This window comes from Triturus cristatus, chromosome 5_1 (genome assembly GCF_964204655.1).
Source record: "Triturus cristatus chromosome 5_1, aTriCri1.1, whole genome shotgun sequence".
Lineage (NCBI taxonomy): Eukaryota > Metazoa > Chordata > Amphibia > Caudata > Salamandridae > Triturus > Triturus cristatus.
Window position 1 is genome coordinate 43516392 of NC_140587.1, and position 20332 is coordinate 43536723.

The 20332-nt window shown below is 43.9% G+C and overlaps 1 protein-coding gene across 1 annotated transcript in view; it reads left to right on the forward strand.

The window, feature by feature from the left end:
- LOC146830113 (cytochrome P450 11B, mitochondrial-like) overlaps positions 1-20332 on the forward strand; it is a 146972-nt gene that overhangs the window by 89110 nt on the left and 37530 nt on the right. Inside the window, exon 5 of the mRNA XM_085604014.1 lies at positions 18581-18735. Within this exon, the coding sequence (XP_085460140.1) occupies positions 18581-18735 (155 nt within the window). The remainder of the gene's footprint in view (positions 1-18580; positions 18736-20332) is intronic.

Here is a 20332-nt window from a genome sequence, read left to right on the forward strand (position 1 = left end):
GATAAGAACCCAGACTCTGGAGCTTCAGGCCCTCCAGGATCCACTGTGCCCAACTCCTTCTAACCTGCGTATGCAGCCACTGTTCTTCATGCCACCAACATTGCCCCCAGAGGATGAATAGTAGTTGCCATAGTCGCACAGACACGAGTACGTTGCTGCTGCTGAAACTGACCTGAATTGAAATTGATCAAGAGTCTTGACTTTTAAAACCGAGCATTGATTTTACTATACTACTTTTACTCATTGCACTTTTTTAACTGAAACCCTTTTTGCTGCTCTTTACCTTGTATTTTGCACTCTCTGTTTGTGCTGTTGTGTTTAACACTCACATCCCGGTCCACTACGGGGTTTCCCCGATTGTTGTGGAGGGTGCCGGCGTCTGTGAAATCCCTGTTTCCAGCTACTGGGGGCAGTTGGGGGCGGAGCAGAGCGGTTAGCGCTCTAGCGCTCGCAGCCTATATAACTGGCATGTCTTCCTCGTCGCGCAGCGGGCGCACCAAAGGCATGCCCGTCTGCACCTGTCCGCGGCCGTCTGGGGCCAGGGGCCATACACTATGCCCATTTTATCAGCTACTCGGCATCAGATTTGAAATGGTTGCAAGGAAATTGTTCTATTGATATCGAAACCCAGGCAAAAGCAGATAAGCCGGGGATCCTGACACACAGGGACACCTACCCAGAAATCTCCGATCAACCTAGTCGTCGGAAGTCTCTTGCTGACAAAAATGGACTGCCAAACTTAACCATCCCGAGCAACAGGAGGTGGGGGGACTCACAATCAGTTTCTTGAATACACGTTCTATGGTGAAACACCAGCCTGAAATCTTCCAGCTTGTGGACTCTGACAAACCGGATATCCTCCTCCTTTCTGAAACATGGCTTACTGCAGAGTCTGTTCCTGATAGCCTAGCAGTAGTTCCAGACGGCTATTATATTCTTCTGGCTAACAGGTCCTCGGGTAGAGCCGGGGGAGGGGTTGCAGCCATTGTCCATAAGAAACACCAGTTTACTTCACTAGGTATCACAGGCATACCCTCGGTCGATAGTCTTATATTGAAATTTGAATCTCTTCAGTCTTCCTTTATCTGCGCTTTATTTTATAGACCCCCTGATCACATGCCCTCATTCCCCCAATCGCCCAATGGCGAAATGATCTCCCATCAAGTCATTAATCATGCCAGATGTCTTATAATTGGAGATTTTAACTATTGGCCAAACGATGCACTGGAGAGTGCCGGCTCTATAGAACTAACAGATCTCCTCTTGGGAATGAACTGTACCCAGCATGTGAACACAGCCACCCATATCAAGGGGCACATTTTAGATCAAGTTTGGACATCCAACCTGGAAATTTCAAAGCCATTAATCTACCCATGTACATGGTCAGATCATCATTTTATTACATTCACCACGTCTTGTGTCCCCCCAACCAAATCTCCCCAGATAGCAAATTATTGGGATAGAAACTGGAATCGTGCCAATATTGGCAAATTCTGCTCATTATTAACTGCTAGAGGGCCTACTGAACAGGGGTCTCTCTGCAATCAGGCAACAGGCATCAAGAAGTGGCTTGAAGCTGCCAGTGATAGCATTGCCCTCTTTAAGAAAATTAAGACTAAGCGACCCCATGATGCCCAACGTTGGTTCTCTGACAACCTAAAATCAAAGAAACTAGCCTTAAGGCAAGCTGAACGTAGTTGGAGACGTGATTATTCTTTAGACAAAAAGGCCACCTATGTAACACAGCTCAAAGAATATAAAAATGCCATTCTCCAGACTAAGAATTGAATACATCACCGATTTTCAATCTATCGGGAAAAATGCTAACAGATATGGAATTAAGCGTATTGGAAAAGGGCTTATCCTTTGTGCCAACAAAAGCCACCAACTTTGTCCAACTAAAGTCAGAATTCATCGAGTTTTGTCGAAAGATACGTTTGAAAACCTTTTTCTCAGATAACCCAATAAGAGACAATATAGAAACAACAGGACTAAAGAGAAAATCAAGGTTCTGTTGTTGCAGGGATTCTGCTTATGCACAGAACTATGCGCAGGAAACCAGGACCTCAGAGAATTGTGGTGTACCAGAAACTCCCCTCAGAACCAAGAACCCCTATCCGACTAGCTTAGTGTCACATTCGTTATCCGAGATTTAGCTCGGCGGTCCCAATGTATAGACAACCCAGAACAAGCGACTTAGATACTCTCAGGAGTGGTGGGAATCCGAAATACCCGTTTGTAGCTATATATCAGTCCACAACAGAATAACAAAGACACGGTAAAGTTTAAAGAGTTTATTTTATAAACCTCGCGTCCTAAGATGCAGTACTTTGGCTAACACAAGCAGACAAATGGTCAAGATCAGAACCATTAGCATTGTTACAATACCATACAGAATGAAAGGAGCAATCATAATAATAATGACAGTGGAAAGCGACCACCCTCCTTTCTCTAGCAACTAATAAGGTATTATTAAACTAATAGAAGGTCTCTTAGGCTTGCATGGGGGACCCCATACCTTATAGATCAGCTTAGTGGAATCACATCACAGGATCAGCTAGGCTCTCTCCTGCAACAGCTCTTCGTTTCGAATGTAACAGAAAACATGCTGCTCTGTAATATTAAAGGGCTCGTCTTTCAGGTATTGGCAGCTGTATGTATGTTATGGCTAAGAAGTGGTACGATCAACCTGAACACAACAACCTGCACCGTCTAGTGACCCAGACTCGTTCTTTACACGGTGTACAGACCAAGGTCACAGCTCGCTGTTAAGGATGTTAAACAACAGACGGTTCTCATGTGAAGCAAAGTCGAGTCAGCAGTTCTCGAATGAATTACATGTAACAACAGTGTCGCGTGCAAAAGCAGCAGAAGCGGCAAGCTGGCTTTCTAACAGCCATCTAGGTTATGCTAACTTAGCGTTGTACATAGGGAGTGGTTAACCCATACTACACTGTCCTCCATCAACAAAAGTTCCTAAAGAGGTGATCACCTTTGAAAAAGTGATCCTATCAGCAATAGCCGAAGCTGAAAACCAGAAAAAGAGATCTACTAAATCAAACATCACTAAAGCTCAAAAAGAGGCTTTGTTTGACTTAAAAATTGATACTTCAATAATAATTAAACAAGTCGACAAAGGTGGTTCAATCGTTATTTGGTCAACAGAACGATACACAACAGAAGTTAACAGACAACTTTCAAATGAACAATGCTACAAAAAGATATCAAAAGACCCCACAGGAGAACTACAAAGCAAACTTTTCAATATGCTTCAAAAAGGATTTGAACAAGGATTTCTAGGCAAAAAGGAATACGAGTTTTCAAAAAACACACATCCTCGCACTCCAATTTCCTATGTACTACCAAAAGTACATAAAGATCAAAATTGTCCGCCAGGGAGACCAATAGTTTCTGGATGTGAATCATTAACAGAACCAATCTCAAAATTCGTGGACTTTTTCTTAAAACCATTCATGCATGAGGTTAAATCGTATCTACAGGACACCACTGACTTTCTAAACAAGCTAGAGACGATGGCTTTTGAAGAAAATACGAATTTTCTAGTTACACTAGACGTAACATCACTTTATACAGAGATACCGCAGGATGAAGGGCTGGCAGTAATAGAAACATTTCTAGACAGCAGACCCAAACCTGAAAAAGTCCCCACACAATTTATTATGGAACTGGCTTCGTTTGCCTTGAAAAGCAACTACTTCTGCTTCAAAGATGATTTCTTCTACCAAATTAAGGGCGTGGCAATGGGTTGTCCCTTTGCCCCGGAATTGGCGGTCCTCTATATGTCAAAGTATGAAGACAGATTTGTGCACAATAACAACCCATTTGCAGATTGTATCGGAAGCTGGGTCCGGTACATCGATGATGTCTTTATGGTGTGGACTGGGGAAGAAGAGAAGTTACAGGCTTTTGTCAATTGGCTCAACAACAGAACACCTGATATCAAATTTAGTTTGAATTACTCAAAGTACAAAATGCCATTCCTGGACGTTGAGGTTTATCCTACAGACGGACGCCTAGTGACTACACTGTACAAGAAAGAAACGGACAGAAATAAGGCTTTACACTATTCAAGTAATCATCCACGTAGCCTAAGAGAAAACCTGCCTTATGGGCAATTCCTGCGAATTCGACGAAATTGTTCATTTAAAGACGAATATTTTTTCCATGCTGATAAGTTAAAGAACAATTTATTGGCCAGAGGGTACCCGAAAAAATTGTTGAAGAAGGCAATCAAGCGAGCCTGGTGGACCCCACGAGAAGTTCTACTTGAAAGACGAGACAGACCCAAGATTGACAGGATTGTATGCGTCTCTACTTTTGGTCCAACTTCCAATTGGTTTAAGAAGATCATCAACCAAAATTGGCATTTGGTCAAGAATCTGGATAAAACACTAAATGAAGTCCCATTATTTGCTCTCAAGAAGGACAAAAGTATCGCAAAACAGATAGTGCGAGCAGCACTCCCTAAAGAAAAAGGTTCTGATATGAGAAGTTTTTTGAGCCTCCCGCCAATACAAGGACATCACAAATGCGGTACATGCGTTTGTTGCGATTTAACAATAGAAGGGAATTTGTTCTCCTACAATGGTATCCATTGGAAACACGAAACCTTTTCTAACTGCAAATCTAAATTTGCGGTTTATGGTATTCTTTGTCCATGTAACAAACTATATATCGGAATAACCAACCAGGAAACCAGGATTAGAATTCAGCAACACAAATCAAGAATTCGCAAAAATGTACAAAATGCCCCGTTGGTTAACCACTGGCATCTTAAGAACCATACAGAGAAGGAACTGAAATGGACTATCATCTCCAAAGTTGAACAGGACTACCGAGGAGGGGATCTGGATGCTAAATTACTCAAAAGAGAAGCTATGCTTATCATAAAATTCAACACGTCTATTGACGGCTTAAATGAACTGTCCGAGATATATAATTTATGATTCTGTCTTCCCAATAAAGTTTGTGCCTTCTATTTTTAAAAAAAACCCAATGAAAAACCACAAGTCCCATGATCCTTTGAGCTCAGTGGCGCTTGCGATCCGGGGCGCCAAAAAGGATGCTGGGATTGCATCCATGTCACTCAAACCAATATGGAGTTTGCACGCCAGAGTGAAGAGACTTGAACATTCACGCTCCCTAAAGGTAAGAAAATCAGCCTCTACGGTCTCGTAAAGAGCATAACTAGTATTTAGAACTACACTGATCAGACTCCCCCTTCCATCTCATAGATTTGAAGCGAGCTTTCGTGGAGATTGCAACTCTATTCAGGGTTCGCTGACCCGACGCCACTTAAAGTCATTCCGCCGGATAGATAATCAGCGCATGAAGCCACACAAGTGCAGCGAGTAAAGGAAGTTTTATACCCTGCACGCTGACGTTCACATCTGAGCTTGACAAGTAAGAGCTGTTATACGTTGACAGAGTTCATGCAGTGCCTGCTTTTTGACACTTAGGGTTCGCGAGGACGTGACAAATTGTTGGCTTTTCATTTGTTTAGGTCACGGGCTCACGTAGAAACAGCTTTGCAGTCCTGCCTTTTTTACACTTAAATTGAGGTAAGAATTGAGCACTATGTGTGCGGTTGTAATACAATGCAGCTGGGTCACTTTAGTCAAACACTGTTTTTTGTTTTGTTTCAGCAAGTGTTGGTCCTGATGAGAATCCCTACATACAAAGGGATTCGAAACGCGTAGACCTTTCCGCTTTTGGCCAATCCCTTGTAAATAACAGAATGTAGTGTTTCACAACTATGTTTAGTTTTGTTAATTGATGGCCTGTATGTCCATTTACTGCACATTATCGTTTCGTTATGTATGTTGTCTATTGAGGATGTTTGACAAGTATATTTGAGAATTACATGTGGCTGAGTGTTGTTTGGTTGTAGTGGTGTCGCATAATTGTTTAAAGTTAGTACAATAATGTCGATGTGATGTCGTAATGTTGGTTGTCTTTTCTTGAATTGTGATGATTATGTTTGGATAACAGTCAATCAATTGAATGTAATATGAGAAATATATTTTGGATTAAATCCAACTGAAAAAGTGGTTGCTAGTGGCACTGTTTCATTCAGGACACTGTATAAATTGTAATTGAGTTAAGTGCAGCATTGGCTCTCGTTTTGTAGTTTGATGATTCTCCAGACTAAGGCAGCTTACTTCTCCTCAAAGATTGAAAATTCGGCCAATAAATGCAAGGATATTTTCTCCATAGTTGATGAGCTCGCTCAGCCGGATAGAGTCATGGCGAAACCTGTCCCCGCGCAATCTTTATGCGATTCTCTCAACTCCGACTTCAATGAGAAAATTGCCACCATCAAGGCTAGCATCCCTAACCCCATCTCTTCTACAACTTCCCCTATTTAATGTAAAAATCCACTCCTACTTGATCGAATTCCCTCAATCTCAAGGGAAGAATGCTTTGTTTTATTCAAAAAAGTTGGGTCCAGCTCCCCCACTGATTGCTGTCCTCCTCACATCTTACGGGAAGCTTTTCTCACCTGTCCAGACCCACCCCTTTCATTCCTGAACAACTCTCTTAAACTAGGCACTGTCCCAGACACCTTTAAAAGCTCTGAAATTGTCCCAGTCCTGAAGAAGCCCAGCTCTGACCCCTGGTTCTTGGCAACTACCGACCCATTTCCCTATTGCCTTACTTACTTTTTAGAAGCCCACGTAGCTAACTGTCTCAGCTCCTTCATTGAACACTCCCACTTCCTTGACTCCCACCAGGCAGGATTTAGACCTGCTCATTCAACAGAGTCAGTTATTCTTGCAGGCATGGATGAGCTTAGAAAGGGGGCCGACAAAGGCATCACCCAGGCTCTGGTACTCCTGGATTTGTCAGCTGCTTTTGACATGGTCGATCATGGCCTCCTGATCGACCGTGTCAGCAATGCCGGGATCCAGGGTCTGGCGCTGAAGTGGATCTCTTCTTTTCTAAGTAACCGATCTCAAGCAGTTCGTCTTGCAAATTTCTCCTAAAAAAATTAATCTGACTTGCGGGGTTCCCCAGGGTTCTTTCCTCTCGCCCCTTCTTTTTAACTTTTACTTATTGCCCTTGATTCGGTCTCTGCATGAAAGAATGGACGAAACTTTTAACTACGCTGACGACCTTCAGCTGGTGTTTGACATCAATTCCTCCATTACTTCAGTGTCCAATTTCCAGTCCACTATGAGCTTCATCAGTGAATGGATGAATGATAACCAACTGAAACTAAATCCCGATAAAACCAAGCTGATTCTCACAGGAGGAACTGCTAATCCATGGAATTCTAATTTTTGGCCTCCACTGCTGGGTAGCCCCCCACTTCCAGCTGGCTCCGTTAAGAGCTTGGGGATTGTGATCAGTAATGATCTGTCCATGAAAGCCCAGATTCGCGCAGTGGTCTCTGCTTGTTTTTTTCATCTGCGTAGAATAGGAAGATCCGTAGATTCTTGACCACTGAGGCCTTAACTCTGGTTTTCCTAGCTCTGGTAATCTCCCGCATTGATTATGCCAACTCATTATATGTGGGCATCCCAGCATATCAATGACATCGTTTGCAGTTGGTACAAAACCAAGCGGTCAGGCTAATCTATTGTCAGCCCAGACACCATCACGTTAGACCTCTGATGAAGAGACAACACTGGCTTCCGGTGGTTAAACGCTGTGCCTTTAAGCTGGGATGTATGTTATTGTTTTGCCAATGCTAGTTCAAAAGAACTTTGGCTATGTCATGAGTTAGATATGGAATGTTCCATATTCTAATCGGTTTTGTTCTAGTTAGAACTCGGTTTGGAGTTGGTGCTGGATCGAGGTTCGTGAGGGTTGTATACTTGTACTGAAAAATAAATCTTTGAAGAATCTCTTTGGACTGGATGTACAAATTATTCTTAACATTGGCGACGATTTTAGTGGATAACTGGATAACAACCCTACACGGAACAATATTGGGGAACGAACCTACACAAGGAAAACGGAACTGCGTATTCATGTTGTCACAATTAATTGTGAGCCTACAACAGAATGCCGTTGCTCATTGATGCTGTCTCAGGGAAGAATGCTGATCGGAGCACTCTAACTGCCTAAGTGTCAATTTTCACTCTGTCCGTGTTTGTCTGCATTTCATCGGGACGTTCCGATTACCGAAGCGCAAGACAAGGTACTGTACATTGTTAATGGAACAGTAAGTGAGGAGATTTGACACGGATTAAGGCACTCTGTCTATCAAAGTGTTTGCGTGTGTGCTGTGCACGCGTGAGCAACATTTACGGCGTTTTGGATATTGGGCATTTGGATTCGAATAATGATAAGTGATGAGGGACTAACCTACGATCCAGCTGATGTTCACACTGTCAAGCCGAAAACAAGTATGATGACGAGTCTGTGAGTCAACTGCCTTCCCAGTGCATCTTGGGATCCAACAACTGTTTACTTCTTATTCGTGTTCAGTCTAACGTGATGACGTACTGACGGCGGGGGCCATTTTATTTCTCCACTATCTCGTTTTTTTTTAGTTTTCACAGCATCCTTGTTTTCAAAGATACGGGAAGCAGAGAAATACCTTTTGGACTGAGGTAATTATTGAATTATCGAATCTTGACTCTGGTGCACACAGTGATGCACACACTATATAAAAAAAAAATAGGGGAAACAGAGAACTGGAAGAAAAGAGAGATATAAAGACTACTTGGCACATATAGACAGTTTGTTTATTTTTTTGCTCTTGTTTCACAATCTATATATACATGACAAGGATTTACACATTTAAAGGTTGTTAACTGATTTTTCTCACCTTTATCTCTTACCATATAACTATTGAAAATTCATTATGGCCACTTCATCTGAACCTCCTAATTTTTTATCAGAGAAAGGTGAACCTGTGTTACCTTGGAAGAGATGGAAACTGATTTTTGATTCTTACCTTGTAGCCATTGGTGGCGAAAAAATTTCTGCTTATCGTAAACAGGCCATTCTCCTACACAACTTAGGCATTGAAGGGAGATGCATTTATGAAAGTCTTGATTTAATTGAAATTGGTAACGAAGCTGGTGAACCTTACAATGTGTATGATATGTCTGTATTAATGCTGGAAAAACACTTTGGGTCTCATATTAATGTAGTCTTAGAGAGACATAAGTTCATTTCTAGGGTTCAAGGCAAAACAGAAAAAATTAGTAGTTATGTAGCTGCACTTAAAACGTTAGCTCGTACATGTGAGTTTGAGCATCTTACTGATTCATTAATCAGAGATCAAATTGTGAGATGCACTAATAACGTAAAAGTTCAAGAAAAACTCTTAAGTAAAAATCCTAACTTAAAGGATGCAGTCTCTATTATAGAGGGAATGGAAAATACCAGTATGTGGGTGCGTGAGATGCGTGATGAAAAAAGTAAAGACAGTGTTGACAAAGAGAATGCAACTACAGAGTCTTCTGTAAATGAAATTAATAGAGTTGATAAACAAATGGAAAAGAATTGTGAGAAAAATAGTACACCAGTTAACAAGGAAGTTGAAAAGAAATATGAGAAAAAAAAATATTTAACCATCCTGACAGCAAACCTAATGTACCTAAATGTTTTAGATGTGGCATTGAAGGACATTGGACAAATAGTCCAGGGTGTTTTGCTAGATTTGCAATTTGTAAGGTGTGTGGGAAGAAAGGAAATTATGCCCGTGTATGTCGCGGACTAAAGCAACAAAATGTGAATTATATGGGTGATGAGACCAGAGTAATTTCCAGTTTACGTGAGGATGGCAGTGTAGATGAAGATCCAATTGAGATGCCTGAATGTGAGATTACTGTTGGAGGGAGGAAACTAATAGACTTGGCAGATTCTGGATCACCTTACACAATGATTGGTGACAAAAACTGGTCAGACACATTTGGTTTGGAGAATGTAGTATTGCTACCATCAGATTTCAATCCTGTAGGTTATGGTGGTGTTAGAATTGATGTCCTGGGTTATTGTGTCAAGAGGATTCAATTTGAAGATCGTGAGACCGTGGGTAAAGTCTATGTGGCAAAGAGAGGTGATAATCTCCTGGGGTGGAGACATCAGCGAGACATGGGCATCACACTTAATCCTAATAGTAAGCAAAAAGTTCTATTGCTTCCTAGGGAGGAGTTCCCTGTAGATACCTGTGCGAAATTTCCTGCTGTTTTTAGTAGTAATCTTGGACTTTAAAAAAATGTTGAACACAAAATCATTTTAAAGAATTGTGCAATACCTTTTGTAGCTAAGGTAAGAAAGGTTCCTAATATGATAATGGAACCGTTAGAATGTGAGATAAGGAAACTCAAAGAAAGAGGAGTTATTGAGGAAATTGAAAGTTCGGAATGGTTAGCTCCGGTAGTTTTGGCACCAAAAGATGGTGGTAAAGAGATTTGGTTGTGTGCAGACTTGAGAGGTTTTAACAAATTCATTTGGGTGGACAGACAACCATTACCAAATATCACAGAAACTTTGACTCTCATAAAAGGTGCCAAAATCTTCAGTGTGATGGACTTGTCCTCTGCTTACCACCAGGTTAAGTTACATGCTGATTCAAAGCATCTGACTTCGTTTGTAACACCTGTTGGTGCTTTTCGATTTGTGAGAATGCCTTTTGGACTTGCATCTGCTGCGGCTTGTTTCCAAAGAGTAATGAAGCAAGTTTTGCATGGGCTGTATAAAGTTCTCATTTTTCAAGATGATATTTTGGTTTATGGTAAGGATTTGGAGGAGCATGATGCCATTCTTTGGAAAGTTCTTGAAAAATTACAGTCTGCAGGTTTGGTGATTAAGAAAGAGAAGTGTAAATTTAGGGTTACATCGGTAACTTATCTTGGTCATACAATTTCTGGTGAGGGGATTAGTCCTAAGATTGAACTAGCTAAAAGCATAATTGAAGCTCCTAAACCAGTTAACAAAGATCAGATGCGTTCTTTTTTAGGATTAGCAGAGTTCTGCTCGAAGTTCATTCAGAACTTTGCTTCCATTTCTTTACCTTTGCGGTCGTTATTAAAAAAAGGTGCTCAGTATGTGTGGTCAGATGCGTGTGAACAGGCTTTCAGATGTGTGAAACAATGTATTTCGAAATTACCTACTTTGGGTCACTTTGATGTGAACAAGAAAACAATCTTATCTACTGATGCAAGTATTTCTGGGTTAGGTGCTGTCCTTTCTCAGGTGGTTAATGGTGAATTGAAGGTTGTTGCTTTCGCTTCGCGTGCACTGAGAGATGCGGAGGAGAGGTACTCCGTTATTGAACGAGAAGCACTCGCTGGGTTCTGGGCTGTTCTTCATTTCAAATTCTTTTTATGGGGAATACCTTTCACGGTAAGATCTGATCATAAACCTCTGTCAAAGATTTTTTCCTCTAGAGCAGGGGTACTCACAAACTTTCTCTTGGGGGCCAAATTTACAGTGTGGTTTGTGGCCGAGGGCCGCACCTTGGGGGCGGGGTCATTGGGGGAGGAGGCGGGGCTAGAGCAACCAAAAAAAAACTGTGACCATGAGGTGGAACACAGGTCCCTGCAGCGGACGCCTTCGTCCACTGAGCCACCGGACCCGGCATACACATATCTCTCTCTCTCTCTCCCTCTCTCTATCTCCCTCCCTCCGTCTCCCTCCCTCCTCCGTCTCCCTCCCTCCTCCATCTCCCTCCCTCCTCCGTCTCCCTCCCTCCTCCGTCTCCCTCCCTCTCTCCTTCTATCCGTCTCTCTCTCTCTCCGTCTCCCCCCTCTGTCTCCCTCCCCCTTCTGTCTCCCTCCTTCCTCTGTCTCCCTCCCCCTCTGTCTCCCTCCCTCCCCGTCTCCCTCCCTCCCCATCTCCCTCCATCCCCGTCTCCCTCCCTCTCCGTCTCCCTGCCTCTCCCCCTCTGTCTCCCCCCTCTGTCTCCCCCCTCTCTGTCTCCCCCCTCTCTGTCTCCCCCTCTCTGTCTCCCCCTCTCTGTCTCCCCCTCTCTGTCTCCCCCCTCTGTCTGTCTCCCCCCTGTCTCACTGTCAAGAATTCCTGTCATACAAGGGAAACACGCCCTTATGTAAACAGGAGAGCTGTTACATAACTCAAGGGAAACACGCCCTTATGTAAACAGGAGAGCTGTTACATAACTCAAGGGAAACACGCCTTATGTAAACAGGAGAGCTGTTACATAACTCAAGGAAAACACGCCCTATAAAGGGAGGAACCGGGAGGTACAAGGCTGTCGGATATTGTGTTTACACCGACGTACCTGCTTCGTGAAGAGCAGTGTTCAGGAGTGGTGCTCCAGTAAGGCAAGAACGGAGGTAGGTCGAGTCGTTACTCCCTGGGCCGTGTCTTGCCCCATCGTCACCTGTGAAGGACCCGGAAGCTCTACCGGTCAACCATTGAGCTTCGCTTTTTGACTCGGCTGAGTCCAAGCGCAGTGGCGCTTTTGCTGGTTGGAGTCGTAACTCCCAGCCCGACCAGAGACACAGGGACTGCCAGCTGTAACGCACACCAGGAGGTGTTTGCCGCGTTACAGACTCGGAAGTCCACAGGATCGATCGAGCGGCTGCTCTCGGTTCAGTCTTCTTGCTTGTGATTGGGGTATCGGTGACGCATCACCAGGAGGTGACTCCGCGTCCCGGTGCAGTCTGAGGAAGAGGTTGAGCGGCTGCTCCCTTCAGGTAGAGACCCCGGCTGGGTGTTTCCCTGACTCCTCGATTCTCCCCAACACTCTTCGTGCCCCTCACAGCCTACCGATTGGCATTGTCGGCCATTACATTTCTGCCCTCTGTTGGCATACGCCGGGATCGGCGTATATGCAGAGGACGGTTAGGACCATCCGTGCTGTGGGCTGGTAACGTACTTAGCCTGGAGGATTCCAGTGACTATAACTTTTGTTTAGTCTTTGTATTTTATTTGCCTTCATTAAAAGAACTAACCCTTCACAAGTGGTTGCGTCCTCATTGTCGTGTCTGTTAAACGATCCTGAGACGTTCAGGGCGTTACACTCCCTCCCCCTCTCCCTCCCTCGCTCCCTCCCTCTCTCTCTCTCCCTCTCCGTCTCCCTCCCTGTCTCCCCCCCTCTCCCCCTCTTCCCCTCTCTCCCTCCCTCTCCGTCTCCCTCCCTCTCCCCGTCTCCCTCCCTCTCAGTCATGGTTACCTTTTTCCTTTTACACTCATTATTCTGAAATTAGTGAGTGCTTTTGCATGAAAAGGTAAGGCCATGACTACAGGGCCCGGAAGGGACCCGTTTCAGTGCCCATTGCTTATATTCTTTCAAAACATAGGCAGTATGGTATAAAAAGACCACATTCGTAAACACACAGTCGCTGTACACATTTTGTTTTCCAATTCACCCATCAAGCAGGTATTTCAGTACCTCCAGGCAAGGTGCACTTTCCCACCCAGGGAAAACTATGTTGTTCAAAGAGAGAGGAGTAAACAAAAGTATCACTTCACTGGCAAACACTGTAAAGTGGCACTAATGTGTTTAGGTGTAAATAAATCAATCTGGACACCTTGCAACCACTCCGTCTTGCTTTAATTAGTTATTTATTTTTCACATTTGGAATGTTTTATTTCTCTCCACCCGGAGGCTGCACTTGTGTCAGAGAAAGAGACAACGTTTCCAGCAAAAATGTTATTCTTTTTTGGATCCATTTCACAGGGGAGCAAATAAACGAAAGGAGGAAAGAGAGGGTAATATCCGTTTCTTGAAGTCTCGGTTTTCATTAAGGAGCGAGATAGAATGAGAGGGACGACTCGGAGACTTAGATGCCGTCACCGAGGCGTGTGCGCGCACAGCTTAATTTATGGGGACTTGGGGAGGATGAAGAGGATTGCTTCCAGGCGCAGCCGTCTCGCTTAGAGTGAGGGCCCCCCGCACCACGGGGGCTGCGTTATGCCCCTGGCAGCTGAGGCAGCTTCCCTTCCAGGGCACACACACAGCCCCACCCGAGTACTTCACAGGTCTTTAAGAGACCATTTGCATGATAACGAGGCTTTGTTGTATTTCACCTCTTAGCGCCCCAGCAGCTCCACTCATACTATCGCTTCAATCCCCGGGCCCCCACAGAGCAGAGTCTGTGTTTGCTGACACTGTTAAACAAACACCAGTACGATGTCTGCAAGGTCCTCGGGCCGCCAAGAAAGGCTTGCCGGGCCGCTGGCGGCCCGCGGGCCGTACTATGAGTACCCCTGCTCTTGAGATATGGACAATTTTTCTCCCAGAATTGCACGATGGGTGGATGGTTTGTCAAATTACAACTTTGTGGTTGAGTTTGTTCCTGGTTCTAAGAACTGTATGGCTGACTGTATGTCGAGGTTACCTATTCAATTTGATCAAGGGGATGTAAGTTCGACAAGCATTAGTTGGATTTGTGAAGCTGCTCTTGAAGATAAGGAATGGAGAGAAGCTAATGCTAAGGATCATGATATCATTGAATTCAAAAAATTCATTGTGAGTGGTTGGCCTGATAGAAAAATGTTGTCTTCTACCATGGAGAATTATTTTAATGTGAAAGATGCGTTAAGCATTGTAGATGACAAGATTTTAAGAGGAAAACATGTTGTAGCACCTGATGGGTTGAAGTGTAAATTGAACAATTTGGCTCATGAAGGGCATTTAGGCCACAATAAAACCAAGAATAGGCTGCGTCAATGGTACTGGTGGCCAAGAATGGACCATGAGGTTGAAAATCTAGTTAAGGATTGTTACCAATGTTCAAACAGTGATAAATCAAAGAAGACTTTCTCGGCACCAATTTCACCAGTTGACATACCTGTTGAGCCTTGGACTAAGTTAGGTTTAGACATTGCTGGTCCGTTTGAGATGTTCTCTCATGATGAGCGGTATGTAATTTTGTTAGTGGACTACACTTCTAAATGGGTTGTGACAAAATGTGTTCCATTTGTTAATAGTAAAGTGGTGATTGAATTTCTTAAGGATGAGTTTTCCAGGGAAGGGATTCCAAAGACACTTATCACTGATAATGGGGCACAATTTGTGTCTATTGAAATGGAGCAATTTCTTTCCAGTTTGGCCATTATTCATTTTAAAACTGCTCTTTATTCGCCACAAGCTAATGGTTTGGCTGAGAGCATGAACAAAATTGTCAAGATTTGTGCTCAAAGGGCATTATTGAACAAGGAATCTGTAAAGGTATCCTTAAGAGAGACATGGTGGGCACATAGAGTAACACCAAATACTGTAACTGGTGTGTCACCTTTTATGGAACTTAGGGGAAGAAAACCACACTGTAAGCTAAATCCTGTCTGGATGAAATTGGATACTTCTACTTCTGATCAACCTTCTGATTTTGAAATGAGTCTATGTAGAAGGAATTATCAAGACAAGTATAAAACCAATTTTGACAAAAAACATTATACTAAGCAAATTTTATGGAAAGTTGGAGACACAGTTCTTGTCAGAAGGCCTGGATTTGTGAAGAAGGGACATTCTAGATTTATGGGTCCCTTTGTGATTTCTGATGTCAAGAAAAATGTGGCTGTTTTGTATTCTGGAGATGTTTGGAATATGTCAAGATTAATAAGTATTTCAAATCAACATTCTAGACTTTCCCAACGTGTGGGTGTGGATCATTATAGACATACTACTGGCAGGAATACTAATAGATTTAGGACTAAACCTATGTGGCATAAAGATTATGTCATGTATACTTCTAAATAATTGTTGTAATGTTGGTATGCTAATTAATTCTGAACTCTCTTATTCTATGTTTTTATGATAGAAAACATATGTTTGTACACATAGTTGTTTTTATATATATATATATATATATATATATATATATATATATATATATATATATATATATTACCTACTGGCGGTCGCCAGTAGGTAGTTATAGTTAGGACCCCTTTTCCATAGGAAATCCGCAACATTCTATTTTGAATAACTTTGGCGCCGGTCGACGAATCCTCGCGAATTTCTCAAAATAGGTGGGGCGCTACGCTCCGCTCCTACCCTGAAAGTCTCGGGAGGATTCGTCAAGCGGGGGCTGAGATAAAAGGGGGGTCCCAAAACGCGTTTTTCCCATGCATTTTTCCATAGGACCTTTAGACAGGGCTACAGCCCGAACGGCTGAACAGAATTACTTGAAATTTGGCAGAGAGGTAGTCCTCAGGTCAAGGAAGTGCCTTTTGTAGGTTTGGTGTAAATCTGTTCAGTAGATTCTGAGAAAATAGCCTTTAAATCAATATATATATCTGAGCCAGCTTACGGTACGCTTACCGTAAGCTTACCGTACGCGTACGGTGGCGTGCGCGAGCGCGATTCTGATTGGCTCTTAGATCTTAGTAAACATTCGAATCGGACGAAACCAGGAAGCGGCGGCCGCCATTTTCTCTCTCGCACTGAGAGTTAGGTAGTTAAATAAAACCAATACACATGTAAAGGAGCTGTTTTGACAGCTCACACACACATAGCCATAATGAGGGATTCCCCCAAGACCCCCCAAGGCCAAAAATGCCATTTTAATTTTTTCGCTAATTTCGCCGATTACGCTTACCGTACGCGTACGGTAAAAAATGTAAAAAAAAAAACACTATCCACACTCTCCCCACCCCCTGTGGTTTTGGTGGCCGCAGGCCACCAAATGTGCAGGGCTTATCAGAGGTGTGGAAAACCACAATATTTTTAACAAAAATAATAAAAGAAAAAATTATCCACACTCTCTCCACCCTGTGTGCAAATGGTGCCCGAAGGGCACCATTTGTGCATGGCTTATAAGCACCGTAAGCACAGTAAGCACCGCGTGCTTACTGGGCGCGCACGGTGCGCGAAGCGCACCGTGCGCGTACGGAACGAACTGTGTTAAGTGGGCGCGCACGCCACGAATGGCGTAAAGTAACTTAGCATTTAAAAAACCGTACAAATTCACTGAAAAAACCATAGGTTTCACACACGTTATAGTTAGGAATTAGCATTTAAAAAACCTTGCAAATTCACTGAAAAAACCATAGGTTTCACACATGTTATAGTTAGCGGAAATTTTACTGATAAAAAACCAGTGAAATTCCCCCGTTATAGTTAGTGCAGGCAACTATAACTCACGCGACCGCAATCTTCTGCTGATGACATATGTGTCTTTATGAAAAAAAAATATTTGTAATATATGTATAGCTAAAAATGTATGGAAGAAGACATGGGCAAATAAGTGTCTAAATACAGTATTAGCATCAGCAGAGGATTACGGTCGCGTGAGTTATAGTTGCCTGCACTAACTATAACGGGGGAATTTCACTGGTTTTTTATCAGTAAAATTTCCGCTAACTATAACATGTGTGAAACCTATGGTTTTTTCAGTGAATTTGCAAGGTTTTTTAAATGCTAATTCCTAACTATAACGTGTGTGAAACCTATGGTTTTTTCAGTGAATATATATATATATATATATATATATATATATATATATATATATATATTTTGGGGGAAGATGTGTTATGGTTTTGCCAATGCTAGTTTAAAAGAACTTTGGCTATGTCATGAGTTAGATATGAAATGTTCCATATTCTAATGGGTTTTGTTCTAGTTAGAACCCGGTTTGGAGTTGGTGCTGGATCGAGGTTCGTGAGGGTTGTATACTTGTACTGAAAAATAAATCTTTGAAGAATCTCTTTGGACTGGATGTACAACTTATTCTTAACTATGTACCATCTTTAAGGCCCTTGCTGGGAATAGCCCAGCATTCATCTCCTCAAGGATCCAGCGTTACATCCCTTCTCGGGAACTGCGGTCTTCCAATCTGAATTTGTTGACCACTCCCTCATTCAAACGCAAAAAGCATGGGGGGCTCAGATTTGCGGTCTTGGCCCCGCAATTTTGGAACTCGCTTCCTGTGGAATTGAGGTCTGTGACTTCCTATGCACAGTTCAGGAAACAGCTTAAGACCTGGCTGTTTATTCAGGCTTATGAGTAAGCTAACTGTCCCGCCGATGCCGCCTCCTCTTTGTTCACAGCGCCATGAAACCGTTTGGTGTACACGCGCTTAATAAATATTTTTAACATAACCATTTACATAACAAATCTTAGAATGATAAAATCAAGATGGCAGCACAGGGTTGCTGCACCTGGGACTTTCAGGTCTACAGAGATGCATGAGTGATCATGACAATAGCAGCAGCCTAACAAGATAATGTTCACAAGATGGGCCTGGTGGCTCTGTGGGCTCATGCATCTGCTGGAGGGCTCTGTGTTTGATCCTATTTTAATACTGTTGGGTCCTCACAGTCATTCATCCTCTCAGGGTAGATGGGAAAAAATCATACAGTGAATCTGAGATCAGCAGACAGAAATAAGACTGCAGTCCAGGGGCAAATGTGCAAGAGGAGGAGACAGAAATGGTTGGGGCCTGGCATGTCTCCACCCCCTGAAACAGCACAAGCGGCACACAGAAGGCGATAAAGGAGGCGGGCCATTCCAGTCTTTCAGGATATGTTGCTTTTAACTTGGGACCTCCATCTAGCTGGGATTTTAGAGTGTTCGCCAGAGCCAGCAGTCAGCTCTCCTCTTACTCACTCACTTTCTGAGAGCTGCATTTGTAGGAAGAGGATGGACAGTACAGATGGGAAGCAGACTGCTTGTGTTCTCTTGTTCCAGCTGAAAAGTGTATCCAGAACATTTACCAAGAGTTCTGCCTGGGCCAGGAGCGGAAGTACTGTGGCATCATGGCCGAGCTGCTGCTACAAGGAGAGCTGTCGCTGGACTCCATCAAGGCCAACATCACAGAGCTGATGGCGGGTGGCGTGGACACGGTAAGAGTCACTGGAGGCATGGGAGCACTATCCATGGCTGTGAGCATGGATGCGGCAAGAGTCCCTGGACTCATGGGTGCACTATCTATGTCTGTCAGCATATATCATTTCATGGGTAGGTGTTGTATCCAAAGATCAGCACTTTGGTCTTGCCTGTGTTCAGCTTCAGGCAGCTGGACTTCATCCAGTCGGTGACACTCATCCTGCAGTTGTGGAAGTTTGTCCTAGTGGTGGAGGGGTCTTCTGAGAGCAAGAGGATGAGCTGGCTGTCGTCTGCGTAGGCTATGGTGTTGAGGACATGGGTTCTGACGATGTTGGCCAGGGGTGTCATGTAAGTGTTGAACAGGGTGAGGCTGAGGAATGAACCTAGAGTGACACCTCAGATGATACTCCTGGGTACCGAGGTGAAGCGTGGTAGGTGGATTCCCTGGGTTCGTCCTGTGAGGAAGGATGCAATCCATCTGAGGTTGTCTACCTGGATCCCGATGTGGTTGAGTCTTTTGATGAGGGTCTGGTAATACAGTATCAAATGCTGCTGAGAGGTCGAGAAGGATCAGGCCTGCTGTTTCTCCCTGATCGAGGAGGGTTCTGATGTCATCGATGGCAGCGATCAGGGTGGTCTCAGTGCTGTGATTGGTGCAGAAAACGGATTGGGAGGGATTCAGCAGGTTGTTTCTCTCAAGGTCTTCTGTGAGTTGGTGGTTGATGGCCTTCTCGAGGACTTTGGCAGGGAAGGGGAGTAGAGAGATGGGGCGGTAGTTCTTGAGTTCTCTGGGGTCGGCGGACGTTTTTTTGAGGAAAGGTTTGACCTCTGTGTGTTTCCATCCGTCAGGGAAGGTGCCCGTGGAGATCGACGCATTGAGAATTGAGGTGAGTTTGCAGCTGATTTCCTTGCTCCCGAGAGTTAAGAAGTGGTGGGGGCAGGGTTCCATGGGTGCTCCAGAGTGGATGGAGTTTATGATGGCTGTGGTGCTCTGTGTGGGGTGAGCTGTTTCTATGCAGGGAGGTTGTGGGTGGCATCCATTGGTGTAAGGAGGTTGTAGAAGTTGGTGGGTTGGGGTTTGAAGTTTCAGTAGATGGTGGATATCTTGTTGTGGAAGTAGTCCGCCAGAGTGTCCCTGAGTTCCTGGGAAGGGCAGATCATGTTCTCGCTGGCTGATGGGCAGGAGAACTCTCTGATACTACTGAAGAGTTTCTTGCTGTGGTTGGAGCTGGCTTTGATGCGACCTGCCAGGGTGCCTATTTTCATGTCTTATAGGCATTGTTAGCATTTGTTGAGGGCTGACTTGGAGGTAGTTCGGTCTGTGGGATCTTTGCTGGAGTGCCATCTTCTTTCTAGGCATTTGTAATTGTGTTTCATTGTCCTGAGTTCCGGTGTGTACCAACTAGCTTGTTTGGTGGATCTGCCGGTCTAGGCTGCCTTGATTGGTGCAACTCTGTGGGCTCAGATGGTGATCTAGGTGGATAAATTCTTGATGGCCTGATCAAGGTTGGTTGCGGAGTTGGGATGGGTGGTATTGAGGGCATCTGCCATTGGGTCTCTGTCACTTTGTTCCAGCTGAGGTGGGGGGAGCTGTTAGGCTTGGTGGTGGTGCAT